Genomic DNA, 24,297 nt, shown 5'->3' with positions numbered 1-24,297 from the left:
CAGCGCTCGGGGCCGCTGGGTAGTGCCCGGGTCCCGTTCAGCGGCGGCAGCGGCGGGGAGGGAAAGGGCAGGCCAGGGCCGGGCCGGGCCTGGGCTGAGCCGAGGCCGGAGCCGCGGGTCCGGTCCGGTCCGGTCCGATCCGATCCGAGCGCGGTTCGTGCTGGACGCACCCTAAAGCTCCTCCAGCCCCGTCCTGCGGCCCCCGCGGGCATCTCCGCAGCGCTCCCGGGTGCGGATGTGGAGCTGGTGCCGCCCGCGCAGCACCGGGCCCCCCCGCGCCCGTTCTCCCTGTGCGGGTGATCCAGAGCCGGTGTCCCCAGCAGAGCTCCTCAGGACGGGTCTGTGCTGCCGCCCGCTCACGGCTCATCCCAACGAGCTGGGTTAGAACGGCCGCGTCCGCGCTTCACGGGGGCATGGGGGTGCTGTGAGCGAGAGCGCTGCTCCTGCTGAGCCAGCGCCTTTCCCTCCTGATCCCGTCCCTGAGCCCTCCCAGTGGCAGCCGACGAGCGGCCGCGTTCAGGGGCGCTGGGAGCCGGGCTTTGGGGGAAGGAGCTTCCCGGCAGCCGTGCGGGGAGCCGGGATCCCCCCTTCCAGAGCCCACCGAGGCTGCCCGGTTCCTGGCAGGGTCAGGTCAGGTCACTCCATCCCCTCACCTCTCCCTTTAACCAGAGGCTGATCCCAGGAACAGGTCCCGGTTTCCGCCGCCCCCAGGACAGCAGCACCTGCCCGCTCTAGGGAAGCTCCCTCCTGACCTGGATACCGGTGAGACCCCGGCTCCTCCCCCGGCCTGGGTCTGCTGGGACTGCCCCGACCCAGGGGCAGGCCCTTGCCTTTGCCCTGAGGGCTGAGCTCCAGGAGGTTCCCACTTCTCCGGCCTGTCCCGGTCCCTCTGGATCCCAGCCCGTCCCTCAGCGCGTCACCGCGCTGCCTGCTCCGCGTCACGGAGCCTGCATTTGCATCATTTGGTGCTAGGATGGAAAATAAAGCGTTTATTCACAGTCTTCTGTATTCAGACTCTTCTGCTGCTGCACTGATGGATGTTCCCCATGTTGGTTGCAGGCAAAGTGTGTTCAAATCATTTCATACATGGGGGATAAAAGACATCCCGAACATCAGAGATCATAGAATCATGGAATGGTTTGGGATGAAGGGACCTTAAAGCTCACCCAGTCCCAACCCCTGCCACGGGCAGGGACCCCTTCCATAGAGCAGCTTGCTCCAAGCCCCTGTGTCCAACCTGGCCTTGAACACTGCCAGGGATGGGGCAGCCACAGCTTCTCTGGGCACCCTGTGCCAGCGCCTCAGCACCCTCCCAGGGAAGAGCTTCTGCCCGAGAGCTCAGCTCAGTCTCCCCTCGGGCAGGTTAAAGTCATTCCCCTTGGCCTGGCCCTACAGGCCCTTGTCCCAAGCCCCTCTCCAGGTTCCCTGCAGCCCCTTTAGGCACTGGAGCTGCTCTCAGGTCTCCCATTAAAGAGCTTCTCTTCTCCAGGCTGGAGTGTGCCCCTGTAAGCCCTGCCTGTGCTCAGGGGCTGGTGTCCAGGTGGGGATGGAGCAAAGCATCTTGGAATGCAAATGCCGGGAGCAGGAATGTTGCACCCGGGCAGGACGTGTTAATGCTGTTAATGGTTAATGCACTGAGCATTTAAAACTGCACAAGGCACCGGGCTGATGTTCCCACTGGGATTCGGTAGCGGGACAGTTGTGACCCCAGCAGCTGGGGCTGAGGTTCCTCCTTCCTCCTCGGGCTGCTCCTTGGTGAGTTTTTTCCATCAAACCCCATCTGGGGTGATGCCTCCTCCTTTGGGAAGAGTGAGAGGGAATAGAGGAGCTTGTGAATGAGATGTTTCCATATCCTGGGAAGCTCAGGTGAAGGTGGTGTTGATCTGCTCTAGTGGAAGGTGTCCCTGCCCATGGCAGAGGCTGGAGCTTTAAGGTCTCTTCAACCCAAACCAGGCTGGGATCCTATGGAAAGGCAGGAATCTCCCAGGGGGGAGAGTTGCTCCAGGTCAATCAGGAAGTCTGGGCATGGGAAGGAATTCCAGCCCTGCACTCTCCTTTCCCCCTCGGTGTTTATGTCTCGGTGATCCCTGTGGATGGGGGAGAGGAACAAAGAGCACTTTGTGGTGTCTGCAATGAGGTGCACGTGTTTATACAGGTGGGAATATGGGGAGTTACGTGTCCAGTGTAGGATCATGGGATAATGAAGTTGGAAAGAACTTTAAGATCATCAAGTGCAAGTGTTACAGAGGGCTCTGTGGTGGTCACAACCTTCAGAGGTGGGGGTTCAATGGGAGCCACGTTCCAGACACTTCTCAGTGCTGGCCCTGGTGCAGTTTCATTCCTACCCTGAAGGTTCGTACAAGGAGCTCTCAGAGGTGACCTGGGCACTGACCTGAACAGAGACACTGCTGTGCCATGGAGGCATGGAATGCATTGGGGTGAAGGAACCTTAAAGCTCCTCCAGCCCCAACCCCTGCCCTGGGCAGGGACCCCTTCCATAGAGCAGCTTGCTCCAAGCCCCTGTGTCCAACCTGGCCTTGAGCACTGCCAGGGATGGGGCAGCCACAGCTTCTCTGGGCACCCTGGGCCAGCGCCTCAGCACCCTCCCAGGGAAGAGCTTCTGCCTAAGAGCTCAGCTCAGTCTCCCCTCTTTGACTCCTTTGACTTTGAGAAGCCTTTTTATGGCAGTAGAGATGGGGAGATGGAGATGGGGAGGACCTGGCCCGGACTGGTGCACATGGAGGCACAGAGAAGATGTTTTCCTTACAGACAGTTTGTAGGGTTGATAGCATCAAATGAGTGGATTTCTTTGTGCGGTAAAACACAGTGAATCAATCCTTTGGCCTTCAGGAATGGCTTAGGATGGAAGGTGAATGGAAATTGAAGACTATGTTGTTCACCTTTGTATGTGTACTGGGCTGAGAGCAGGCTCTCCAGGCCTCAGCTGTCCCTTCTCTTGCACAGAGCTGGCCCTGAGCCCGGCAGCACCATGTACGAGCTCAACGAGAGCAGCTTTGACCCAATCACCTTCGTGCTGACGGGCATCCCGGGCATGGAGGAGTCCCATGTCTGGATCTCCGTCCCCTTCTGCCTCATGTACATCACCGCTGTGTTCAGCAACGCGGTCCTGCTCTTCGTCATCGCCACGGACAGGAGCCTGCATGAGCCCATGTACCTGTTCCTGGCCATGCTGGCTGTTGCCGACCTCATGCTCTCCACCACCACCGTGCCCAAAATGCTGGCGATCTTCTGGTTCAGCGCGCGGGAGATCTCCTTCGACGCCTGCGTCACGCAGATGTTCTTCACCCACTTCAGCTTCATCGTGGAGTCCTCGGTGCTGCTGGCCATGGCCTTCGACCGCTACGTGGCCGTCTGCCACCCGCTGCGCTACGCGGCCACCCTCACGCCCTCTGTCATCGGGAAGATGGCTGCGACCGCCGTGATCCGTGCCTTCTGCATCATGTTCCCCCCCATCTTCCTCCTCAAGCGCCTGCCCTACTGTGGGCACAACGTCATGCCCCACACGTACTGCGAGCACATGGGCATCGCGCGCCTCGCCTGCGCCGACATCAGGGCCAACGTGTGGTACGGGCTGACCACGGCCCTGCTCTCCTCGGGGCTGGATGTGGTGCTCATTGCCGTGTCCTACGTGCTCATCCTCCGGGCCGTGTTCCGCCTCCCGTCCCCCGAGGCACGGGTCAAGACCCTGAGCACCTGCGGCTCCCACCTCTGCGTCATCCTCATGTTCTATGTGCCCGCCTTCTTCTCCTTCCTCACACACCGCTTCGGCCCCCACATCCCCAGCCACGTCCACATCCTCCTGGCCAACCTCTACGTCGTGGTCCCGCCGATGCTCAACCCCATCGTGTACGGGGTGAGGACGCGGCAGATCCGGGAGCGCGTCGCCCGCCTCTTCTGCCCCACGGGGAGGTGCCCCTGTCCTGGCTGGGGGAGAAGGTGCTGAGCGCTGCTGGAGGAACAGAAGATGCTCAAGAGAAGCCGAGGGTGGTGGGATCTTGGAAACGTGGGCTTGGGTCGCCAGCCCCTTCACTGCTCCTGGTTTCCCCTGGAGATGCTTCTGCTGAATGGTCCCTCCAGCAGAGACCGGGCAGAGTTCAGCCGAGGAGCACCAGGCTCCTGCTGAGCTACCACCACTGCTGCTGTGGGGTGTGCTGTCCTGCAGCTTCGTGCCTGCTCCTTCGCCTGTTACCTCAGTGCCTGGATGGTGAACACCTCATCGGAGCCTGGCACATGAACCAGAGCTGGAGGTGCCGTGGCACCATCCTCCTGTCTGCATGGGTACAGCTTCCACTGCTGAGGGACCTCCTGCTGCAGGTGTGTACATGCTGAAGAGCCCCGGCAGGTCAGGAAAGGGTTTCTTGTCCTGTGGAACGTATTCCCCAAACCACAATGTCCAGAGCTCAACTCAAGCCTCTCAAGGTGAGCAAAGGGACAAGTTCTCCTGCACCCCACACACCCCACAGGTTACTGCAGGAGCGCTGTGCTCAGTGTTGAGCTCAGGGTGAAGCCTGTTCCTCCTCAGGATCCGTTTCTGCCCGTGTCTGGTGTGTGGTGTGGGATCATCCTCTGCTTTGTCGCTCCAACACCAAACAGCTTCCCTGAACTCAGTTTCTTGTTCTCTGCTTGACGGATACACCGGGTGCACCAATAACCTCCTCCCTGAGGTCAGTGACAACCTGCCTCAGACATGGAGAGGGAGCACTGAGGTATGGCGGGAGGAGCAGCAGGGACAGGTCTGGGCATCGCCATAGGGTCTGAGTTTAACATCATCATCAACGTGACCAGCAAGGAGCGGCTTTTCCTCACCTCTCCCTCCCCAGCAGCGCTGTCCATGCAGACCAAAGCCTCTGCTTTGGTGGAGCTCACAAGTGACCAGGGCAGCAGGGCTCAAACCTCGGTGCACTGAGCACTGCCGGAGTGTCCCACGCACCTTGCTCCATGCTCATGAGGACCTGTGGGAGCAGAGGCAGCTCTGGAGACCTCAGGGGACGTTGTCAGAGTTCCACGTCTCTGGTGGAAGGGGGGTAAGCTCTGCACTGCTTCATGGGGGGTTTAGTGCTTGATCAGGGCACGGAGGACGGCACACTGACAGCAGCAGCCACAGACCTGTCAGAAGGCTTCTGGTTCCTGCAGCCTGGGCTGGACCAGAGCTCCTCAAGACCATGGAAGAGCTGCAGCACCCTCCCACCTGCCCACCTCCCATCGCCGAGCACAGAGGTTGTTCTGTCCTGTGCTCCGCATGGCACTGACTTGGGCAGCATGTGCTCGATGGGACCTGTTGGTCTTCTCGTCCTGACAGCACAGTGCTGATGGACATTCTGCTCCATAAGGTGGTGGGATACTGCAATGGGTTGAAGGGGGAAGCTGTGGCTGCCTCATCCCTGGCAGTGTTCAAGGCCAGGTTGGACACACGGGTTGAAGCAAGCTGCTCTATGGAAGGGGTCTCTGCCCGTGGCAGGGGCTGGAGCTGGAGGAGCTTTAAGGTCCCTTCAACTCAAACCAGTCTGATTCTATGATGTGATGAGCTGGTGGCTCTGGGCCCGGCTGCCCTTTCTGGGGCTGGTTCTAACCCACGATGTGTTTTAGCCTCAGACGGCTGGGGAGGAGCAGGTTAACGCCAGTCACGGTGCTGGAGGGGTCGGACCTGCTCATGGACGGAGCGGTGCCCACTCCTGGCCTCTGGGCTGGGCTTGGAGCGGAGTCTGGAGGGAGGAGACACAAAGACAAAGTCTTGATGTGCTGGAGGAAGAGCTCGAGCCATGAGGGCTGCAGAGAGCTCCGAGGCACCGTCACTGCGGGTGGGAGCTGCAGGAGAGAAGCCCTGATGCTCAGGATCGCTGTGATGCCCTGGAGGAGGCGTCTGAGGGAAGGGAGATGAAGGCAGGGATTCTGATTAGAAATGAGCCGTGTTTTGAAGAGTGCCAGTAATGAAGAGCTCTGGAAGCTCCAGAGAGCTGCAGCAGCTTTTCCAGCAGTGACTGCACGCGCAGGCATGTTTAAACCCATGTGGGGAGTGGAAGTTCTCGGGTACGAAGCTGTTTCGTCAGTGGGACCGTTGGCTTCAGTGGTGGTGCAGCACCACAAAGAACTCCACGTGCCCATCTGGCCTCCAGCTCTGTGTGTGCACGTGGTGCAGGTGATGACCGGGGCTGTTCTGAGGTGCCCCTGATGATTCTCACTGGAAGGGCTCTTCTTAAGGCAGGGCAGGTGCTGCTGACACTCTGGGGCCAGACCCATCATCTCCTCTTAGTGCTGGGTGCTGAGGCTCATTGGCAGCTGTAGTACATGTCCTTCCTAGTCCCCATCACCCTGCCCTGGTGTGTTCCCCTTCCCACCACTTATGGTGATGCCACTGGAGGAGACCAGGCCCTGCTTCCTCTGCTCAGGATCCTGACCCCACACCCCAGGGTCACTGTGGCCGAGGCCACAAACCATCGGGTCCAGCAGAGCCCTCGTTGCCTCCTGGCTCCTTCGTCCCCTCTTGGCTCCATGGCAGGGGGTTGGAGCCTGAACCGCTCTGGGATTCCATGATTCCATGACCCCAGCTCAGCAGAACCAGGATAGAAACAAACAGGAACAAGTCTCTGACTTGTGCTTACATTTAAAATGGGTCTGCAGAGAAATTCGAGGCGGCTCCATTTGGCATCAGCTCCAAGTGAAACAGTGGAGAAGTGAATATGAGACTTGATCAATAAAGAGTGGAAAGGGCAGGGATGGGATCAATGGCAATCAGGATCTGTTTGTGGTGCTCAGCTGCTGCAGAATCATCTCATTTCATCTCCTGCTGAGCTCCACACGTGGGTGATGAAGTTTCCTAGGGCCAGAGCACAACCCTGAGCGTTTCCTTACCTTCAAATGTTATTAAACCTACCTCACTGTAGCAAAGCCATCAATAAATGATGAGTAAATCAGATGCTGATGGAGTCTGGGAACTGCAAACTCTTCTCTCAGTGATTGCTCCCCTCTGAGAACTACTTCTCCATACATTCCTGTGGGATTCAGCAGGGATTGGTGTGTGGGGGCTGATGGTTCTCTGGCTGTTACCAGTGCTGCAGAAACCAGGGTAAAATCGCTGCTGCTGAGGTTTGTAGATGGTGCAAAGGTAGAGAATTGGACAGAGGTGGAGGCCAAGTCCTGCTCCTCAGAGGGGCTGTGCCAGGGACGAGGGCTCCGGTGGAGGTGGCTCCGCAGATGCTCAGAGAACCGAGGGAAGGAGCATTTGGAGGGAGCGCTTTGGATGATGCTCCACCAGGGTCCCAGCTGTGCCACAGGGAGCCCATGGGGAGACAGGAGCGCTCTGATCCCACTGTGCTCAGCTGGGGTTGGTTCTTGGTCCTCTTTTGATGTAATGAAGGCAAAGCAAGTGTCAGGTGCTCTGTGGTGCTCTGCAGCGGTGGTCACAGTGTCGTCTGTGCTGCTAAAGGCCATGGAAAGAAGCCTTTGGGCCTGGGAAGTGCTGGAGGGTGAGACAAGATCCATGAACCTTGTCCAGCCTGGAGAAGAGAAGGCTCCTGAAGGGGAGACCTGAGAGCAGCTCCAGTGCCTGAAGGGGCTGCAGGAAAGCTGGAGAGGGGCTTGGGACAAGGGTCTGCAGGGCCAGGCCAAGGGGAATGGGTTGACTCCTCCGTAGTGCTGGTAACCATGAGGAGCCTGCCCAAGCCTCCACTGAGGTCAGAGCGCTCCTCTCTGCGGCTCCACTGACGCCCGCTTCCCTCCCACTGCCTCTGAGGTCTCATTCACTTCTCACACGCGCCGGGGAGAGCCAAGTCCTCAGCAAGGGTCTTTGCTGGCCAGAGCTGCCCAGAGCCGAGCCGAGGGGGATGGAAAGGTCCCTCAAGAGCGGGAAGTGGAATTCAAAGCGCGCACGCTCTGGCTCCATCTCCTGTGGTTATTTAGGTAACGTTTAACCACATCAGAGACATAAATCCCCCCGATCCGTCGGCTACTGCCCATTATGCACGGCCTTGCGGATGTTAACGGCTGAGCTGGTGATTCATTGACCGTGGCACAGTGACCTGGGCAGTTTGGTCCCGGACCTGGCCACTGCCACATCCCCCTTGGAGCAGAGCAGCTCCCTGGGTTTAGAACTGCCTCCTCGGCTGCAGAGAGCCATGGAAAGGTTTGGGTTGGGAAGGACCTTAAAGCCCATCCAGCTCCAACCCCTGCCACGGGCAGGGACCCCTTCCACTGGAGCAGCTTGCTCCAAGCCCCTGTGTCCAACCTGGCCTTGAGCACTGCCAGGGATGGGGCAGCCACAGCTTCTCTGGGCACCCTGTGCCAGCGCCTCAGCACCCTCCCAGGGAAGAGCTTCTGCCTTTTCTCCAGCCTGAACTTCCCGTTTCAGTTTTAACCCGTTACCCCTTGTCCTGTCACTGCAGTCCCCGATGAAGAGTCCCTCCCCAGCGTCCTTGCAGCCCCCTTCACACACTGGAAGCTGCTCTGAGGTCTCCACGCAGCTTCTCCTCTCCAGGCTCAACAGCCCCAGTGTTCTCAGCCTGGCTCCACACAGGAGCTGCTCCAGCCCCCGAGCGTTCCCGTGGCCTCCCCTGGCCCCACTCCCGCAGCTCCAGTGTGATGTCACAGGGGGCTCCGCGGCGCTGCCCTGGGCAGGGGCCGCAGTGGGGCGGGAGCACGGGGGCAGCGCCCGAGCGCTGAGCACGATCCTGCGGGGTGAACTCCCCCCGGCCCCGCGCCTCCGCTGCCGCCCGTGGCCGGCGCCTTCCAGCACAGCAGAGCTCGGCCCCGCTCCCGAGCCAGCCCCTTGTCACCATGGAGCCCTCGGGCATCATCAGTGTGATCGTGAAGACCCTCAAGCAGAAGGAGCAGTTTGAGGTGGCTCAGGACAGCACCATCCGGGAGCTCAAGGAGGAAGTGTCCAAGCGGTTCCAAACACCCCCCGAGCTGCTGGTCCTGGTGTTTGCTGGGAAGGTCCTCCAGGATCAGGACACGTTGAGCCAGCATGGAGTTCGTAATGGGGTCAGCATCCATGTGGTCATCAGGTCCCAGAAGAGAGCAGCAGACAGCCTGGCAGAGCAAGGGAGAGCGACCAGGCTGCTGCGACCTCCCAGCCGCAACCGTTCCAGCCCCGGAAGCATGGATGACCGGCAGGACCCAGGCTCGATCCATCACAACTTGTCTGAGGTGCTGGCCTCCAGCCGGGAGGTCGTGGCACAGACCATGGAGGATCTCTTGTCCAGGATCCTCACTTCAGGCTTGGAGCTGAACACCATCAGGAACAACGCGTTTCTGATGGGGTTCCTCCTTGGGGTGACAGGCATCTATCTCCTGGGCCTGGACTCCACTGGAGTGCTGGACCTGCTGAGCAGCATTGAGGAGCAGGATGTGTCCATGCCCGGCCTCCTCACCAAGGTGCTGCAGAGCCCCATGGTCAGTGCCGACCTCGTCAGGGACCTCATCGTGTCCAACCCGCAGCTGCAGCAGCTGGCGGAGGAGAACCCCGAGATTGGCCACATCCTCAGCAACCCGCACACCATCAGGGAGACGCTGGAGGCCTTCAGCAGCCCCGCCGTCATGCAGGAGATGATAAGGAACCATGACCTGGCCATGAACAACCTCGAGAGCATCCCTGGCGGGTACAGCGCCCTGGAGCAGCTCTACCGGGAGATCGAGGAGCCCATCCTGGAGGCCGTGGAGGAGCACATGGTCCACAACCCCTTTGCTTCCCGGGAGAGCCGCCCATCGCCGAGCGGAGCGCGGCTGCCGGCGCACACCGAGAACCGGAGCCCGCTGCCCAACCCCTGGGCTCTGGAGCCCGGCAGCTCCGGTGGCACCGAGCAAGAGCTCCCCGGCCGTAGGGTTGACCGCGGTGACTCCGGCACGGTGCAGAGCATGGTCCGGCAGCTGGCGGGCAGCCCGGAGCTGATGCACAACCTGGGCTGCGCGCTGGCGGAGCCCGGCAGCCCCGCGCAGGCGGTGCTGAGCCCGCACGCACCCAGCGATGGGAGCTCCCTGCCCCTGGACCAACAGCAGCTGCCCCCGGAGCTGGAGCAGGCGGAGATCTCGTCCGTGCTGCGGAACCCCCGGGCGCTGCAGGCGCTGCTGCAGATCCAGCTCGGCCTCCAGGCCCTCTCCGTGGAGGCTCCGGGCTTCCTGCTCAGCCCGGGGGATGCGCAGCTGGAGCTGGGGCTGGAGAGCATGGAGGAGTCACCACCGTGCACCGAGACCGAGGACAACGCCAGCGCGGAGCTGGGTGAGGAGGGAGCAGAGGACGAGGTGGAGATGGACGAGGAGGAGCTGCAGGGATTGTTTGAGCAGCAGATGGAGCAGCTCAGCGCCATGGGCTTCCAGGACCAGGGCGCAAACCTGCGGGCGCTGCTGGACACGGGTGGAGAGCTCCACGCAGCAGCTGAGATACTGGCCAAGGCCCGGCCAGCAAACAAGACACCATGAGCAGCTCATCTTGGTGAACCCATGATGGCTCCTTCTCTGCGGGTGGCTGCGTTCCACCTCAGCACACACTAAAGGCAGCAGGGTGCATGTGAAGTTGTGCGCTGCAGCGTTCTTCTGTCCATGAGACCTCATCTCCCCATAGCTCCAGGGGTTTCTTGCATGTGACATGGTTTAGTGGGGACTGGGGTGAGGTTAGACTTGATCATCTGAAGGTCTTTTCCAGCCCAGTTGATTCTATGATTCAGTAGGATCACAGAGCGGTTTGGCTTGGAAGGGACCTTACAGCTCCTCCATTCCCAACCCCTGCCACGGGCACGGACCCCTTCCATGGAGCAGCTTGCTCCAAGCCCCTGTGTCCAACCTGGCCTTGAGCACTGCCAGGGATGGGGCAGCCACAGCTTCTCTGGGCACCCTGTGCCAGCACCTCAGCACCCTCCCAGGGAAGAGCTTCTGCCTCAGATCCCATCCAAACCTACCCAGGGTAGCTGCTTTCCTGCGATATCTGGCCAAGAGCTTAAACATCTCTTGGGCATCCCTTTGCACAGCAATGGGTGGCATCGGGGCCATGCTTTGCCCAGAGCAGAGCTGCAGATCTGGCCCGAGGCTGCAGAGCATCACCTCGGAGCAGCCCCGTGCAGTCAGTTATGGGGCTGGTCACATTAACTGACAGAAAACACCCTTTTCATTTGAGTTACTAACTGAAAACAGCCCCAAAAATGTTTAATCCCTTAATACCCTAGTATTCTGAGGTGGAAGCTGACAGTGTCCTGCAGGACTTTGCTTTATTTCTCATCACTGACAGGTAACGCATTGGGGCTGTGGTTTAGTGAACAAATTGTGAGTAAATCTTGCCCATTTCCCTGTTTGAAGCTCTTGGGGACCAGGGAGCTGATGTTTGAGTCAGAGCCGGCTCCAGCCGCAGGTCCATCTATAATTTACTGTTATCTCCACAGCAAAGTGCAGTTAATTCATCAAGACTTTATCATTTGTTTAATGGGGGCAGCTTAATGGTGTGGTGGAAACCACTGCTGCATCCTCCAAGGTTCCACACGGTCACCTACAGGGGACCCAGGGGCTTTGCAGCCCCCTGACCCTGCAGTGGATGAAGGCAGAAGCACAAAGTGTTATTTACTCTCACTGTGGGCAGCAGAGGTGGGGTCTGTGAGTGTGTGCAGTACAGGCTGGGATGTGCCCATATGGAGCAGAGCAGGGGAAGGGACCCGGGGGCCCTGAGGGACCCAGCTCCATCGGAGTGAGTGGTGAGCAGCTGAGCAAAGAAACCCAATGGGGTGCTGGGGAACATCCCCAGGGGCATCACCACAGGGATGAGGGTGCCCTTGTCCCACTGTGCTGGGCGCTGGTCAGGGCACCCCTGGAACATGGGCTCAGGTTGCTTTTCTGGGGGGAAGGTTTTGGGGGTCACTTTCTGCCAACATCGGTTCCTCCCCATAGAGGCACCATGTCTCCTGCTGCTGTGGAATGAGCCAAAGCTGCCTCCTCCATGAGAGAACACTGCTGCAGAGACAACTCTGGGTGCTTTAGTTTTGCTTCCCAGTTATGGGAATACCAGAATGTCCTTCCATCACCTCCTCCTGTGTCTCATCCAGGAATACTCGGAGGTTTCTTCTTCCATTATGCTCAAGTTCCTTCACTTCTCCAAAAGGCCCTTTTGTGTTTTCTTGAGTTTTGGAGTAAGCGAATGTGACTTCAGCCTTGATGGGATGAAGGAACTGTTGTTTCTTAGTTCTAGTACCGTTCTTCACATTGTCACCTCTAGGCACTGCTTGTGATGTGGACACTTCCAGCCAGCTCTTCCTTGCTGCTGGGGTTGGGATGAGGAAGACCAGTGGTGGAGAGGAGCCTTGCCCTCTGCTCAGCACTGGTGAGGCCACATCTGGAATTCAACGTCCAGTTCTGGGCTTCCCAGTACAGGAGAGACATGGACAGACTGGACTGAGTCCAGCAAAGGGCCACCAAGGTGATGAAGGGGCTGGAGCAGCTCTGCTCTGGAGCCAGGCTGAGAGAACTGGGCTGGTTCAGCCTAGAGAAGGCTCCAGGGAGACCTTATCCCCATGTCCCAGTATTTAAAGGGGAGGGATATCAGCCATACATGAAAACAGGCAGCAAGAGGACAGAGCCAGGCTCTTCCCAGTATGATGGGCACAAACTGGAATACAGGAGTTTCCCTCAGGAAGCCCTAAGCAGTTTGATACTGGTGCTTACTGACATAAACACTCCCATTCCCAGCATGTGAATGGCATTCCTGGTTTCCCATCCACTGTGTCAGGATGCTCCGAATGTCACCTTCCCGTGTGGTGCTTTTAGTCCTTCTGCCTTGTTCTCCCTGCCTAATTCATGAGCCATCTCCCAGCCCCAACACCAGGATGCTGGAGCTACGCAAGACATGACAAATAGGTGGGATAATATCTCAGTCTGGAATGTGCACATGGAATGCAGTGATGAAAGGCCAGGTCTTCTCTGGAAGATCAGATCTACCACCCCAAGTTACACAAGACCCAACGAAATTGCTGCTCCCTTAAAAGCTCAGTAAAGGCAATGGTGAATCATTGCAGGAACGAGGAGGATCCTTCAAACCACTGTTTGCTGCATTTTGACAATGGATAATTGAGAACTTTGCTTTGGAAAAGTCTGTTTTCCAATGAGCTTTGCTTTCCCTCTGCCCTTTTCCTTGCTTCTGAGTGTGTGAAACGCGTCCCAGGCACAATTTCAGCCCAGGCAGGTTAAATTCCCTCTTTATTCCACCCGTCACAACACCCTTCCCATCCAGAGGGGAAGGGAGGTGGCTTCGTCACAATTTGATCCCAATAAATCCATGTTCGCTGCCGCTCTTTCCCTGGTACCCGCCCCGTGCTCTCTCAGTATTCCTCAGGAAATCAATGATCTCTCACTCCCTTTCACTTCCCTTGCTGAAGTCACCCCCGGGGGCTCCTTCTGCTCATTCCCAACAATCCCCGGGCTGCTCCTGCCCCTCTCCAAGCGCTCCGACGGGAGCGTCCTGCCCTGCCCCGCAGTGCACAGCCGGGTATTCCTCATTTCAACTCCCAGCTCCCGGACTCCTCACTCCGCTGCTGACGGTTCAGGGGGAGTAACTCCCGACACCGCTGTTCCTCCCATCCAGTGCGCCCCAGTGCAGCTCAGCAGCAGCACCACTCTTACATAAACCTGTGCCCGAACGCAACCACTTCTGCCTCTCCCCCCGCTGCTTCCCGCGGTGCCGCTGCCGGTCTGTGAATCCCTGCTGGGCGCTCGGGCTCTCGCCGGCTCCGTTCTCCCGCAGGGGAGGTGATTTACACACGACGGGCTCAGCGCCAGCGGCTTCCTCACTGCATCGGGGGTGCAAAACGGCTCCTGCACTGCACCCATAGTGAGCTGCGGAGCTCCCTGAGCAGCTCCGCCCGGGCCTCCTGGGACCGCGCTGCCCTCGCCAGGTCCGCGCTGCTGGTCGAGAGTCCTTCATCCCAAACCGGTCCAGGATTCCATGATTCTCTCTACACCACCCTCTCTTTACATTGCTGCCTCAAGTAAACAGCATTTTAAGGGTCTGCCTGGGCGATGCTGTGGCCTGGGCAGTGCCTGGGGGCGAGAACGGTCCCTCCACAGGGAGCCATCATTTCTCTGCCCATGTCCATCGATCCGAGGCTCCAGTGCTTCCTGAGCCAGGAGCAGTCTGGTGTGGAACAGCCTTTAATGGGTTTGATCCCCGCTCCTGTGGATATGTCCCTGCTCAGCTGAGCCCCTGCAGACTCGTGCTGCTGCTGGCCCCAACAGAACATTCCGAAGCTTAATCCTGATAAAACCTCCTGTAATTGGGCTTCAATTTGCCACCTGCTGCTTGCTGGATGCCTCCTCCTACTCTCGCATGAAGCACCAGTGAGTGATTACACCGGAGCATCCTCCTCCATCCACCCACCCACACAAGGTGTTACAGAGCCCTCCCCAAGCCTTCCCCATCCCTCCTCCAGGCTGAAGGTCCTGGTTCAAGCAGCATCTCCTTGCACAGAAACTGTCATCTGCCTTTGCTTGGTTTTGTTGCCTCTTCCCAAAACCCTTCTGGGTCCCTGTGAGGACAAAGGGGAAGGTGGGAGCATCAGCTCACTGAGTTTTAGATCAGGAGCTGTGCAGCTCAAAGGGGAGAGTAACAGGGAGAGGCACAAAACACACTGGAATCACGGAATGGTTTGGGATGAAGAGACCTTAAAGCTCCTCCAGTTCCAACCCCCCTGCTATTGGCAGGGACCCCTTCCACTAGAGCAGCTTGCTCCAAGCCCCTGTGTCCAACCTGGCCTTGAACACTGCCAGGGATGGGGATATAAACGGCATTAGTGGGGATGAGACAGACGCCTCTTGCTGCTCCTGTGGGTGTCCAAGAAGTTTCCCTTTGTCTCCATGCTTGACTAGTGTGAGAATTGTGCCTGAAGGAGCTCTGCGCTGACACCACCTTGTCTCGGTGCCTGGCGAAGAGCCGCTTTTCCAGCAGATGTGTCAGTGAGGACCACTCCAGTTGGCCCTGCTGGGGGAGGTATCAGGCTATGAAATACTGGGCTGGGGGCCCAGCAGCCGCTCACCAATACCAAAACCACCTGAAACCAGGAGAAAAAGGGTCTGACCCAGAGCAGCACTTGTGTACACAACCGGCGATGGAGGAGGGCAGCACCGGGGTTCACAAGGTGATCCTGCACGAGTGGGTCCATAGCCGTGCATTCGGGCGGGCAGTCAGGTACCTTGTTACCACCGGTAGGACAGGGACGGGAGTTGTGACACTCTGAGGGGAACGGACTGGAGGAGGGGGTCAAAGTCACGGACCTCCCAGTTCAGACCCCAGCGACATTCCCTGGGGAGATTCCCTGTTCCATAGCTGCAAGGAAGAAACAGAACCATCAAAATGAGGCTGGAACTGGATGGGCTTTAAGGTCCCTTCCAGCCCAAAGCATTCCATGATTCCATGATTCTGTGACCATAGCGACACAAATCTGCTGCAGAAGAGTCAGAATACACACTTCAGCAGTCCATTTCCGGCATTCCCATGTGCACCTGGGTTTATTTCCCCATCTTATGTGCCCAGAGGCCAATTTCCACCTTGTTTTGTGGCTCCCAAACAAATTCTGCGCTTTACTCTAGGGCTAAGACAAGAACCTCCATGGGATGTACCCAAAAGCCATGGGAAGAGGCATTTGAGACACTTCATTGTCAAGAAGGAGCTTCAATTTCCAAGGAGGATCACCCTTGGCTCTGGTTTCATTCATGTATCTCTTACAGCTGACTCCCTTCTTGTTTTACTCCTTCCTTGCTTTCTGTTCCCAGGTTTTCCTCTCGGCTCACTGGAACTTGCCTCTTCATTCAGGGCTATTAAAGCACTTTATCAAGCAGAGGCAGTTTCTCTTCCAGCAAGCAGAGCACAGGAGTGTGTCACCCACTACAGTAAATGAGTGGATCTTCCCTGCAGGGCAGCAGCAGAACAAATCTCCTATTGCAGTCTCTATCTGCTGCCTCTCCATCACCACCCAGGGCTCAGCATCCCTGTGAATGGCAAGGAGAGCTCCTTCTCCCCTGAGCTCTGGGCAGACCCGTGTTCCTTGTCCTCTATGAGCACTGCTGCTCACATCCACTGCCCTGAACCCTGCCCCCGGTGTGCAGGGGCTCAGGAAGCTCCTTATTCCCCCTCACAAAGGGATCCAGAAGTTGTGTTATAGAATCTCCAGTCTGGGATTTTAGAACCAAAGTCTGAAGTCTTTCAGGGGACAAAGACTGTGGTGATGGAACAGCGCAGGGGAAAGTCTGAAGCAACAAAGTCTGTCCAAGGGGAAACACATCCGTTCTTTTCCGTGTCCATCAGGAACCCCCCTTACACTCACTTTTAAATTGCATTTTCACCAGTTTTGTGAGGAAAGGAGGAGAGCCTCAGATGTTCCCTCAGGGACCTGGGGGTCTCTCTGCTCTTCCTGTAGCTGATTCACTCCTGAAGGACTCAGCGCTGGGGTGCAGCTCCAGTGTGAGATGTTAAACATGGGTGCATCCATGGAGTGTCTCTGTGTGCTGGTGGTGGGCTCCTGTCTGCACAGGGCACCCCAGACCCCAGGGCTTCCCCCCTCCTTGATGCTGAATCCCATTCAAGGTGTCCTCAGCATCCTCCTGGCTGTGGCCCAGGTCCTGCCAGGGACCCATAGCCCAGCACCATGGCACTACCTGATTCTTGTGCTAAGTCCATTTTCAGTTACGCTACCAATTAACTCTTGGCTTTAGACATGGAGTGTTTGCTTTTAGCCCTAATGAGGTTCTGATCACAACAACACACTCATTGCTCTGCACAGGGGCAGTGGGAGCCACGTGGGACGTGAGCAGCATCTCTGATGAGACCTGTGGTCTCCAGTGGCACTGAGCAGTGATGTGTTGGTGAGAGCATTGAGGTCCCTGCTGATGCAGGCCCTGGGGTGCTCAGCACACCCTGGAGTGGTTCCCCAGCATCTGCTCACCCAAATGAGACCCCAGGGAAGAAGCATCCAAAGCAATTCAATCTCACGCCCTTGAGAGGGAAAATCATTGTGTGGAACCACGGTGGATGTACCCACCCATCCCCTTATGTACGAGGATACGGTGCAGGGGTTTGGAACTGGAGGAGCTTTAAGGTCCCCTCAACCCAACCCATCCCATGATTCCCTGATTCTGTCTCCTCCACCCTCTCTTTCTTTCTGTTGCTGCCTCAAATAAACAGCATTTAAAGGGCTGTTTTAGGGGGTCTCAGTGATTCCGGCAGGGCTGAGGCACCAACCACAAACCAGCAGGTTAGAAAGAAGGCATTGAGACAAAGACAGGATGCCCTGGGGGTTCCGGAACCCTCCAGACAGGAGGTGACGGGCTGGTGGCCAGCAGTTATCTCCCAGGAACAAGCCGTCGCTGTTCTGAAGGCGCCGCAATGCACTCAGTGCCCAGCGCTCCCCAAAACAACCCGGCACCAGGAATTCCTGAGCGAGGCCAAGGCCGGGACACGCGGAGCATCAAGGACGGCTGCTGCAGCCCCGGAGCCGCGCAGAGCAAAGGGCTTGCCCTGGGAAAAGGGTGAGCAGAATGTGGCTCTGCTGGAAGAGGCAATGGAGGGGAGATGGGAGGGAGGGGGAAAGGCTCGGAGATGGGGGGGGGATCTGCTCCCTGTCACTTCTGATGAGAGAGGGAGTTAATGACAAATTAAAGCGGCACACGTCAGGTTCAGAGTGAGCGTATGGGGGTCATTCATCACTAAAGCAGGCTCGCACCATCGTAGAACCACAGACGGCTCGGGGTTGGAAGGGACCTGCAAAGCTCAGCCAGCGCAGGGTCCTGGATGCAAAGCTCAGCCAGCGCAGGGTCCTGGATGCAAAGCTCAGCCAGCGCAGGGTCCTGGATGCAAAGCTCAGCCAGCGCAGGGTCCTGGATGCAAAGCTCAGCCAGCGCAGGGTCCTGGATGCAAAGCTCAGCCAGCGCAGGGTCCTGGATGCAAAGCTCAGCCAGCGCAGGGTCCTGGATGCAAAGCTCAGCCAGCGCAGGGTCCTGGATGTGCCCCTCCTTGGGGCAACGCTGCAAATCAAAACCCCATGGTAGAGCAGGAGCAGAGGAAAAGAGGTTGTTGTGAGTGGCCAAGGCGATAAGAGCCCTCCCTGGGAGGAAACCCTGGATTGTTTCCCAAGCACGAGGCTGCTGCTGGTGCAAGGGGCCAGACGAGCCGGTCGGCCCCAAAACAACCGCTTCCAAGGTAACGAGTGCTGGGAGAAGTTAAACCTCATTTAGCACCAGGGCAAGGTGGTTCCAAGTGCCAGCACCTGTGTCAGGAGCTGCCCCATTAAAGCTGCCCCAGGAAGCCTCTGGGCTGGCTGGTTCTGAGGTGCTGCAGAGGGCCTGGAGGTGCCCTGGGTTCTGAGGTTGGTGGTGGGGTTATGGGGGTTTAGATGTGTGGGTGTCGGGTTCTGATGTGGGGTGGCTGCTTCCTTGTCCTCTGCTGCCTGTGGCTGCATCCTCAGCTCTGTAATTGCTGCCTCCTGGGCTGGTTTATGCTGTTTTAGTGCTGTAAATGCTTTGACTTCCTCCTGTGTTTTGCAAAGTGCTTCTTAAAAGGTAATTTGGTTTAGACCTTTGTGCCCTGTTGGGAAGGGAAGGGAGGGAGAAGGGGGCAGCTGCCTCGGGTTGGGGGTTATTTTGGGGGTTTTGGGGCAGTTTGTGGGGTTTTGGTTGGTTTTTTTGGTGGGGTTCGATCTGGGGGTTTGCTCTGGGTTGTTTCTGTAAGTGAATGCCTCGAAGTCCCATCGGCCTCTCAGGGGTAGAGGAGGCTGAGCCATGGCTGTGTGAACTGGTTCTTACTGCTCAAGTCTGGCCCCCTTTGGGGACCTCGGGTGTGGGTCTCTGAAGGTCCCGATGAACCAAAGGCGATGCTGTCTGGTTTAACACCCCCTCAACGCAAGGCGCAGCTCCTGGCCCGCACGAGGCGCTGGTGTGACGGTGCCATCACCCTCCTCCTCTGAGCCTCTCGCTGAACACATCCCATAGCTGGCAGTGTCTGGCTGCAGGTTTGGGAGCTGGAAGCTCTGCTGGGTGGCTCAGTGCAGAGGACCCGGTTTGAAGGGGTCTCACAGCATCACGTCCCCGTCAGGGATGCTTGAGGTTAACACTTGAACAGCCCCAGCACTTGAAGGGCCGTCTGTGGTGCTGCACAGAGGACAGTGTGTGGCTGACCCTAGGCCTGCACTTGGTGCTGTGGGTTGCTGATGTTCTGGTGTGTCCTCAGGAGTCTCTGCCCCCACAGCACCTCGTGTACCGCTGCCTGTGGCAAACCCCTCCTGTGCTGTCCCTGTCTCACTCCTGCAGCTCCATCAGCTCCCTGATTCCATGAGGGTGGGGATGGGGCCGGTGATGCTCCTGCTGTTGGCTGCTTGCACCGTGGTACCTGCCAGGGACTCGCTGCTGAACGTCTGCATGGATGCCAAGCACCACAAGACCAAGCCTGGCCCTGAGGGGATGCTCTATGAGCAGGTAAGACCCTGCTGATGTGCTGGGTGGAGTTGTTGGAGCCCCTGTATCCCCCTCCCCAGACGTTATGGGCTGGGTTTGTGCTTGGAAATCACTTGCCTGAGGAAGAAACCCTGTGGGGGATTTGAGGACTGGTTTTTGGTGCTCTCCTCTAACCAATGGCTGTGGTAGGAGCAGTCTGTCACCTCAGTGTACCCCCCCTTTAACCACAAGCTTCCCCTTCTCCGAGCTGTGGTACCCCAGATCAGAGCATGGTGAAGGATGGCAAGGAAAGATGCTGCTGTCTGCTCCTTCTGCCAGCTTTAGGGACTCTTCCTGCCAATTGAAGAGCTCTGGCCCCAGCTCCTTGGAGCATCCCCTGGCTCCCTGACCATCCTGTCCCCTGCTCTCTGCAGTGTGCTCCCTGGAAGGACAACGCCTGCTGCACGGCCAACACCAGCCTGGAGGCCCACCGGGACCAGTCCTACCTGTACGGCTTCAACTGGAACCACTGCGGGGTGATGCCCCCCCGCTGCAAGCGCCACTTCATCCAGGACACGTGCTTGTACGAGTGCTCCCCCAACCTGGGGCCGTGGATTGACCAGGTGGGATCCCCGGTGGTGGGCAGCGTAGCCTGGTGTGTGTGGGGATGTGCTTCCTGGGGATGCTGTGAACCTTCCTGGTGGGTGGGAAGATCTGAAGGACTTCGCTGGCCTCTGCTTGGCCGGCCCTAAGTGATGGGAGAGCTGCTGCTTGTCAAGGCTGGGGCTGAAGCTCTGCTGGGGTCAGCTCTGGGGCTCAATGGATGGGCCTGGGGGTGTCCGGGATGGGGCAGATCCTGCCCATTACCTCTGAAGGGTCAAAGCACCAGCGTGGTCCCATCCCTCACAGGCCGACAGCAGCTGGCGTCGGGAGCGGATCCTGCACGTGCCCCTGTGCCGGGAGGACTGCGAGCAGTGGTGGGAGGACTGCAAGGACTTCGTCACGTGCAAGGAGAACTGGCACAAGGGCTGGAACTGGGCCACAGGTTGGTGGGGAGAGCGGAGCGAGAGCACCCCTGCATCCCCGCTGCCTGCGCAGGGCTGGAGCCAGGACCAGTCACTGCCCCATGGGGGACCCCTATGACCCACACAGCGTGAGCTCAGAGCCAGACCCCCCCGTGTGCTCTGCTCATCCCCTGAGCATGAGCAGCAGCTCAGGGAGGGGATCCTGCCCCTTTGGTGCACGAAGGGGAGACCTGAGAGCAGCTCCAGTGCCTAAAGGGGCTGCAGGGAACCTGGAGAGGGGCTTGGGACAAGGGATGTAGGGACAGGCCAAGGGGAATGGCTTGAACCTGCCCGAGGGGAGACTGAGCTGAGCTCTTAGGCAGAAGCTCTTCCCTGGGAGGGTGTTGAGGCGCTGGCACAGGGTGCCCAGAGAAGCTGTGGCTGCCCCATCCCTGGCAGTGTTCAAGGCCAGGTTGGACACAGGGGCTTGGAGCAAGCTGCTCTATGGAAGGTGTCCCTGCCCGTGGCAGGGGTTGGGAATGGAGGAGCTTTAAGGTCCCTTCAACCCAAACCAGGCTGTGGTGCTATAAGTAGCTCTTACCTGTCTATGGGGTTGCCAGCCAGAAGGCTGAGGAATCAGCCCAGGTGCAGTGATGGGCTGGTGGCCTCATCCCCGCAGGTGGAAGGATAAAGGCGAAGGGTCCTTGCTCACGCTGTTGTTTCCTGATGTGGTGCTGTCTGTCCGCAGGCACGAACCGCTGCCCCTGGGGCTCCATGTGCAGACCCTTCAGCCAGGTCTTCCCCCGGCCAAAAGATCTGTGCGAGAAGATCTGGTCCAACTCCTACAGATACAGCACGGAGCAGCGGGGCAGCGGGCGCTGCATCCAGATGTGGTTCGACCCTGCCCAGGGCAACCCCAACGTGGTTGTGGCCAAGTACTATGCATGGAAAAAGAGATCTGCTGGGATGGAGACCGCGGCTCCCGAGAGCAGCGGAGCTGAGGGTGCTCTGCCGTGGCCCGTCCTGGTCCTGCTGCCCCTAGCCATCGTGGTGCTCCTTGATGGAGCTGGGGGCTGTGGATCCCATGGGTGGGGGTCCCCATGACTCCTTCCAGAGGGACATGGCGGCTGTTGCTGCCGCCCTGCAAGAGGAGCTGGCACAGGGAGCTTGGTTCCGTCCAGACTGGGTGCACAGCCCAGTGCTTCCATGAATTGTGCTCTTGGACCTTTGTCTGCCTCTGGACCTTTGTCTGCCTCTGGACCTTTGTCTGCCTCTGGACCTTTGTCTGCCTCTGGACCTTTGTCTGCCTCTGGACCTTTGTCTGCCTCTGGACCTTTGTCTGCCTCTGGACCTTTGTCTCTGGACTTTCGTCTGCCTCTGCTTCCAGCTGGTGATGGAGGTAGTGTTCCTCACCATCTGAGGCAGGGCAAGGCTGTCTTTGCTCTGATGGAGGAGCTGCTTTGATGTCTTCTGCTGAGCTCTGGGGTCTGGTCCTTCAGCCTGCTCTGGCTCCCTCAGCGGTGGGGATGACAATAAACCATTGCTCTGAACCAGCCTTGCTGTGCCCAAGTTGTGCCCTACAGAGGGGGTGGAAGTGCTCTGGAGGTGGAACAAGGCTGCTGGAGACCTGGGAGGTGGTGGGTCTGGGATCTGTAATGTAGGAGTCTGAGGGGGTAGGAATGATGGGTGCAGCTTCTGGGGTAGATGGAGATCTGGGCACTGACAGCTCCTTCACTGCTGTGCTCCATGTGCTGGAGCTGTGTGGAGCTGTCTGAAGGCTGGTTCAGCCTGGAGAAGGGAAAGCTCCTTAAGGGGAGACCTCAGAGCAGCTCCAGTGCCTAAAGGGGCTGCAGGAAAGCTGGAGAGGGGCTTGGGACAAGGGCCTGTAGGGCCAGGCCAAGGGGAATGGCTTGAACCTGCCCGAGGGGAGACTGAGCTGAGCTCTTAGGCAGAAGCTCTTCCCTGGGAGGGTGCTGAGGCGCTGGCACAGGGTGCCCAGAGAAGCTGTGGCTGCCCCATCCCTGGCAGTGCTCAAGGCCAGGTTGGACACAGGGGCTTGGAGCAGGTCCTTTCCACCCAAACCACTCTGATTCCATGATCGTGCTTCATCGCTCCCTCGCCTGGCTTGTGGCAACTTGATGGGAAGTTCACTCATGCAGGTACAGTCTGTATTTCTTCTTTCTTTGGTATAGCTGTAACCCCACTAAGATGAGGAACTTCCCGTCTGCCTGCGGTTCCCTGATGGGACAGGTACAGACCAGAGACAAGGACCAGCATCCTTCTGGATGTCTGGAGGATTTCAGAGCATCGCTGCTACAAGGTCCTCGCATACAGCAAGGAGAAATTCCTGGTCTCCACTGTGCTCGGTTGTTCAGCCCACACTGAAGTGATGTTTTGGGTAATGCTTGGGGGCTTCACAGTGCTTTACTGGAAAACTGGTCACTTGGGTAAGACCAAGGGGGGGAAATCATCGCTCCTGTGCTTTCACAGTACTGTGCCTTCACGGGCCTTTTCCTTCAGCCACACTGCCTTTTCCCACCAACACTTGTGGCTTTGAACAGCCGTAACTCATTATGTGAGACCCTTTTAACCATTCTGGAGAGCAGATGCCCTAAGGAAAGCCTCTGGAGTGAGGAACAGCATTTCCCAGCACAGCAAATCCCTGCACAGCAAATCCCCGTGCCTCAGGGCTCAGTTGAAAACAAGATGTTAAACCTCGCCTCCTCCAGGTCTATTGCTGCTGCTGCTCAGCTCTCCAGCCCCGTTTCATCTCACGGTAGGAGCAATCTGGGAAATAAGACTTGAATCCCTTCCCTCCCTAGCAGTCCTTGATGGAAATGAATCTGAAACGAGCAGCTCTTTCCTAATCTTTATGCTTGATGTCAACATGCGTCTGTTGGCATATCCTTGAAGGATATCCAAAGCATATCCTTGATGCCAGCATCCAGCAAGTGCAAAGGGAACTGCTGGGCACAAGTCCCCAAGGAAGACTCTGGTGCCTGTGGGAAGTGATGGGTAGGGCTGTTTCAGGCTGCAGAGCGAGCAGGGGTGCTGCTTGTTGCAGCTATAAAATAGCTTTGCGAGCGTGGAGCTGTGAATGTCAGACAGATTTAGCTCGTGGTTGTCTTTTATTAGATGAACCCACAGCCAGAAAGCCTTTTAAAACCTTCCAAGCTGCAATTCCAGTTGGGAAGGCAGCAATGCTCACAACTAAATATAGCTTGAGAGAACGGCTCCAAGATCTCTGGCATGGATCCCATGTTTCTGTCGAACGCAGCTTTCATCATCCTATGGGATCAGGCGTCGGTGTTTTGATGGTGTTCTGCTGCTTGCCTTGACTCCCGGCTCTGAGATGAGGTTTCCTTGTTTTCACATGGTTGTTCAGGCAGAACCCTCTTTCTTCACTATGACCGTGGTGGAATGCTTGGCCCGGAGAAGCTGTGGCTGCCCCATCCCTGGCAGTGTTCAAGGCCAGGTTGGACACAGGGGCTTGGAGCAAGCTGCTCTATGGGAGGGGTCCCTGCCCGCGGCAGGGGTTGGGGCTGCATGGTTCCCCACCAGTTCAGCACTGCTGAGGCCATGTCTGGCACTGGCTACACTCATACACTCAATCTCCCAGTTCAGTAACTTCTTCATTACTGGTATCCATTTGCCACCATCTCCTGCACATGCAGCAATTCACCAACAGAACATCAGCAAAGTTTCATCCCATTTCTACCAACCATCCTTGTTCTTCTCACAACCAGCAGCAAAGCCCTTCTTAACCCCAGGCTGTTGGGGTCACCCACGGGTGGTGATGGAGTTGCACAGCTCTGAGCGGCAGCGAGGATTCAGGTTGTATTTTTAAGGGCAAACTCATCACTTGGGTAACTCTAAGCCCTGGAATTCC

The 24,297-nt window shown here is 57.9% G+C and overlaps 2 protein-coding genes across 5 annotated transcripts; both read left to right on the top strand.

Moving 5' to 3' along the window:
• The first annotated feature begins 1,653 nt into the window (after positions 1 to 1,653).
• Positions 1,654 to 21,576, top strand: LOC130600973 (folate receptor gamma-like). 4 transcript variants are annotated; one of them, XM_057412700.1, is made up of 6 exons: positions 1,699 to 1,755; positions 16,761 to 16,842; positions 19,282 to 19,446; positions 19,839 to 20,027; positions 20,314 to 20,449; positions 21,157 to 21,576. In XM_057412700.1, the coding sequence occupies exons 3-6, from the start codon at positions 19,303 to 19,305 to the stop codon at positions 21,510 to 21,512; spliced, it is 825 nt and encodes a 274-aa protein (XP_057268683.1). In that variant the 5' UTR covers positions 1,699 to 1,755; positions 16,761 to 16,842; positions 19,282 to 19,302; the 3' UTR covers positions 21,513 to 21,576. The 4 variants fall into 4 exon arrangements, with proteins under 4 accessions (XP_057268680.1, XP_057268683.1, XP_057268682.1 ...); XM_057412697.1 differs by lacking the exon at positions 16,761 to 16,842 and having other exon boundaries at positions 1,654 to 1,755; XM_057412699.1 differs by lacking the exons at positions 1,699 to 1,755; positions 16,761 to 16,842 and adding an exon at positions 18,201 to 18,341.
• LOC130600968 (olfactory receptor 52B2-like) lies at positions 1,680 to 4,089 on the top strand. The gene is made up of 2 exons (XM_057412693.1): positions 1,680 to 1,755; positions 2,965 to 4,089. The coding sequence occupies exon 2, from the start codon at positions 2,990 to 2,992 to the stop codon at positions 3,962 to 3,964; it is 975 nt and encodes a 324-aa protein (XP_057268676.1). The 5' UTR covers positions 1,680 to 1,755; positions 2,965 to 2,989; the 3' UTR covers positions 3,965 to 4,089.
• Positions 21,577 to 24,297: the final 2,721 nt, after the last annotated feature.

This window comes from Pezoporus wallicus, unplaced genomic scaffold (assembly GCF_028554395.1).
Source record: "Pezoporus wallicus isolate ANWC-B61680 ecotype Strahan unplaced genomic scaffold, APGP_CSIRO_Pwel_v1 contig_8783, whole genome shotgun sequence".
NCBI classification, from domain to species: Eukaryota; Metazoa; Chordata; class Aves; order Psittaciformes; family Psittacidae; genus Pezoporus; species Pezoporus wallicus.
The sequence above is the reverse complement of the archived record's forward strand: the minus strand, read 5'-3'. Positions and strand labels throughout refer to the sequence as shown.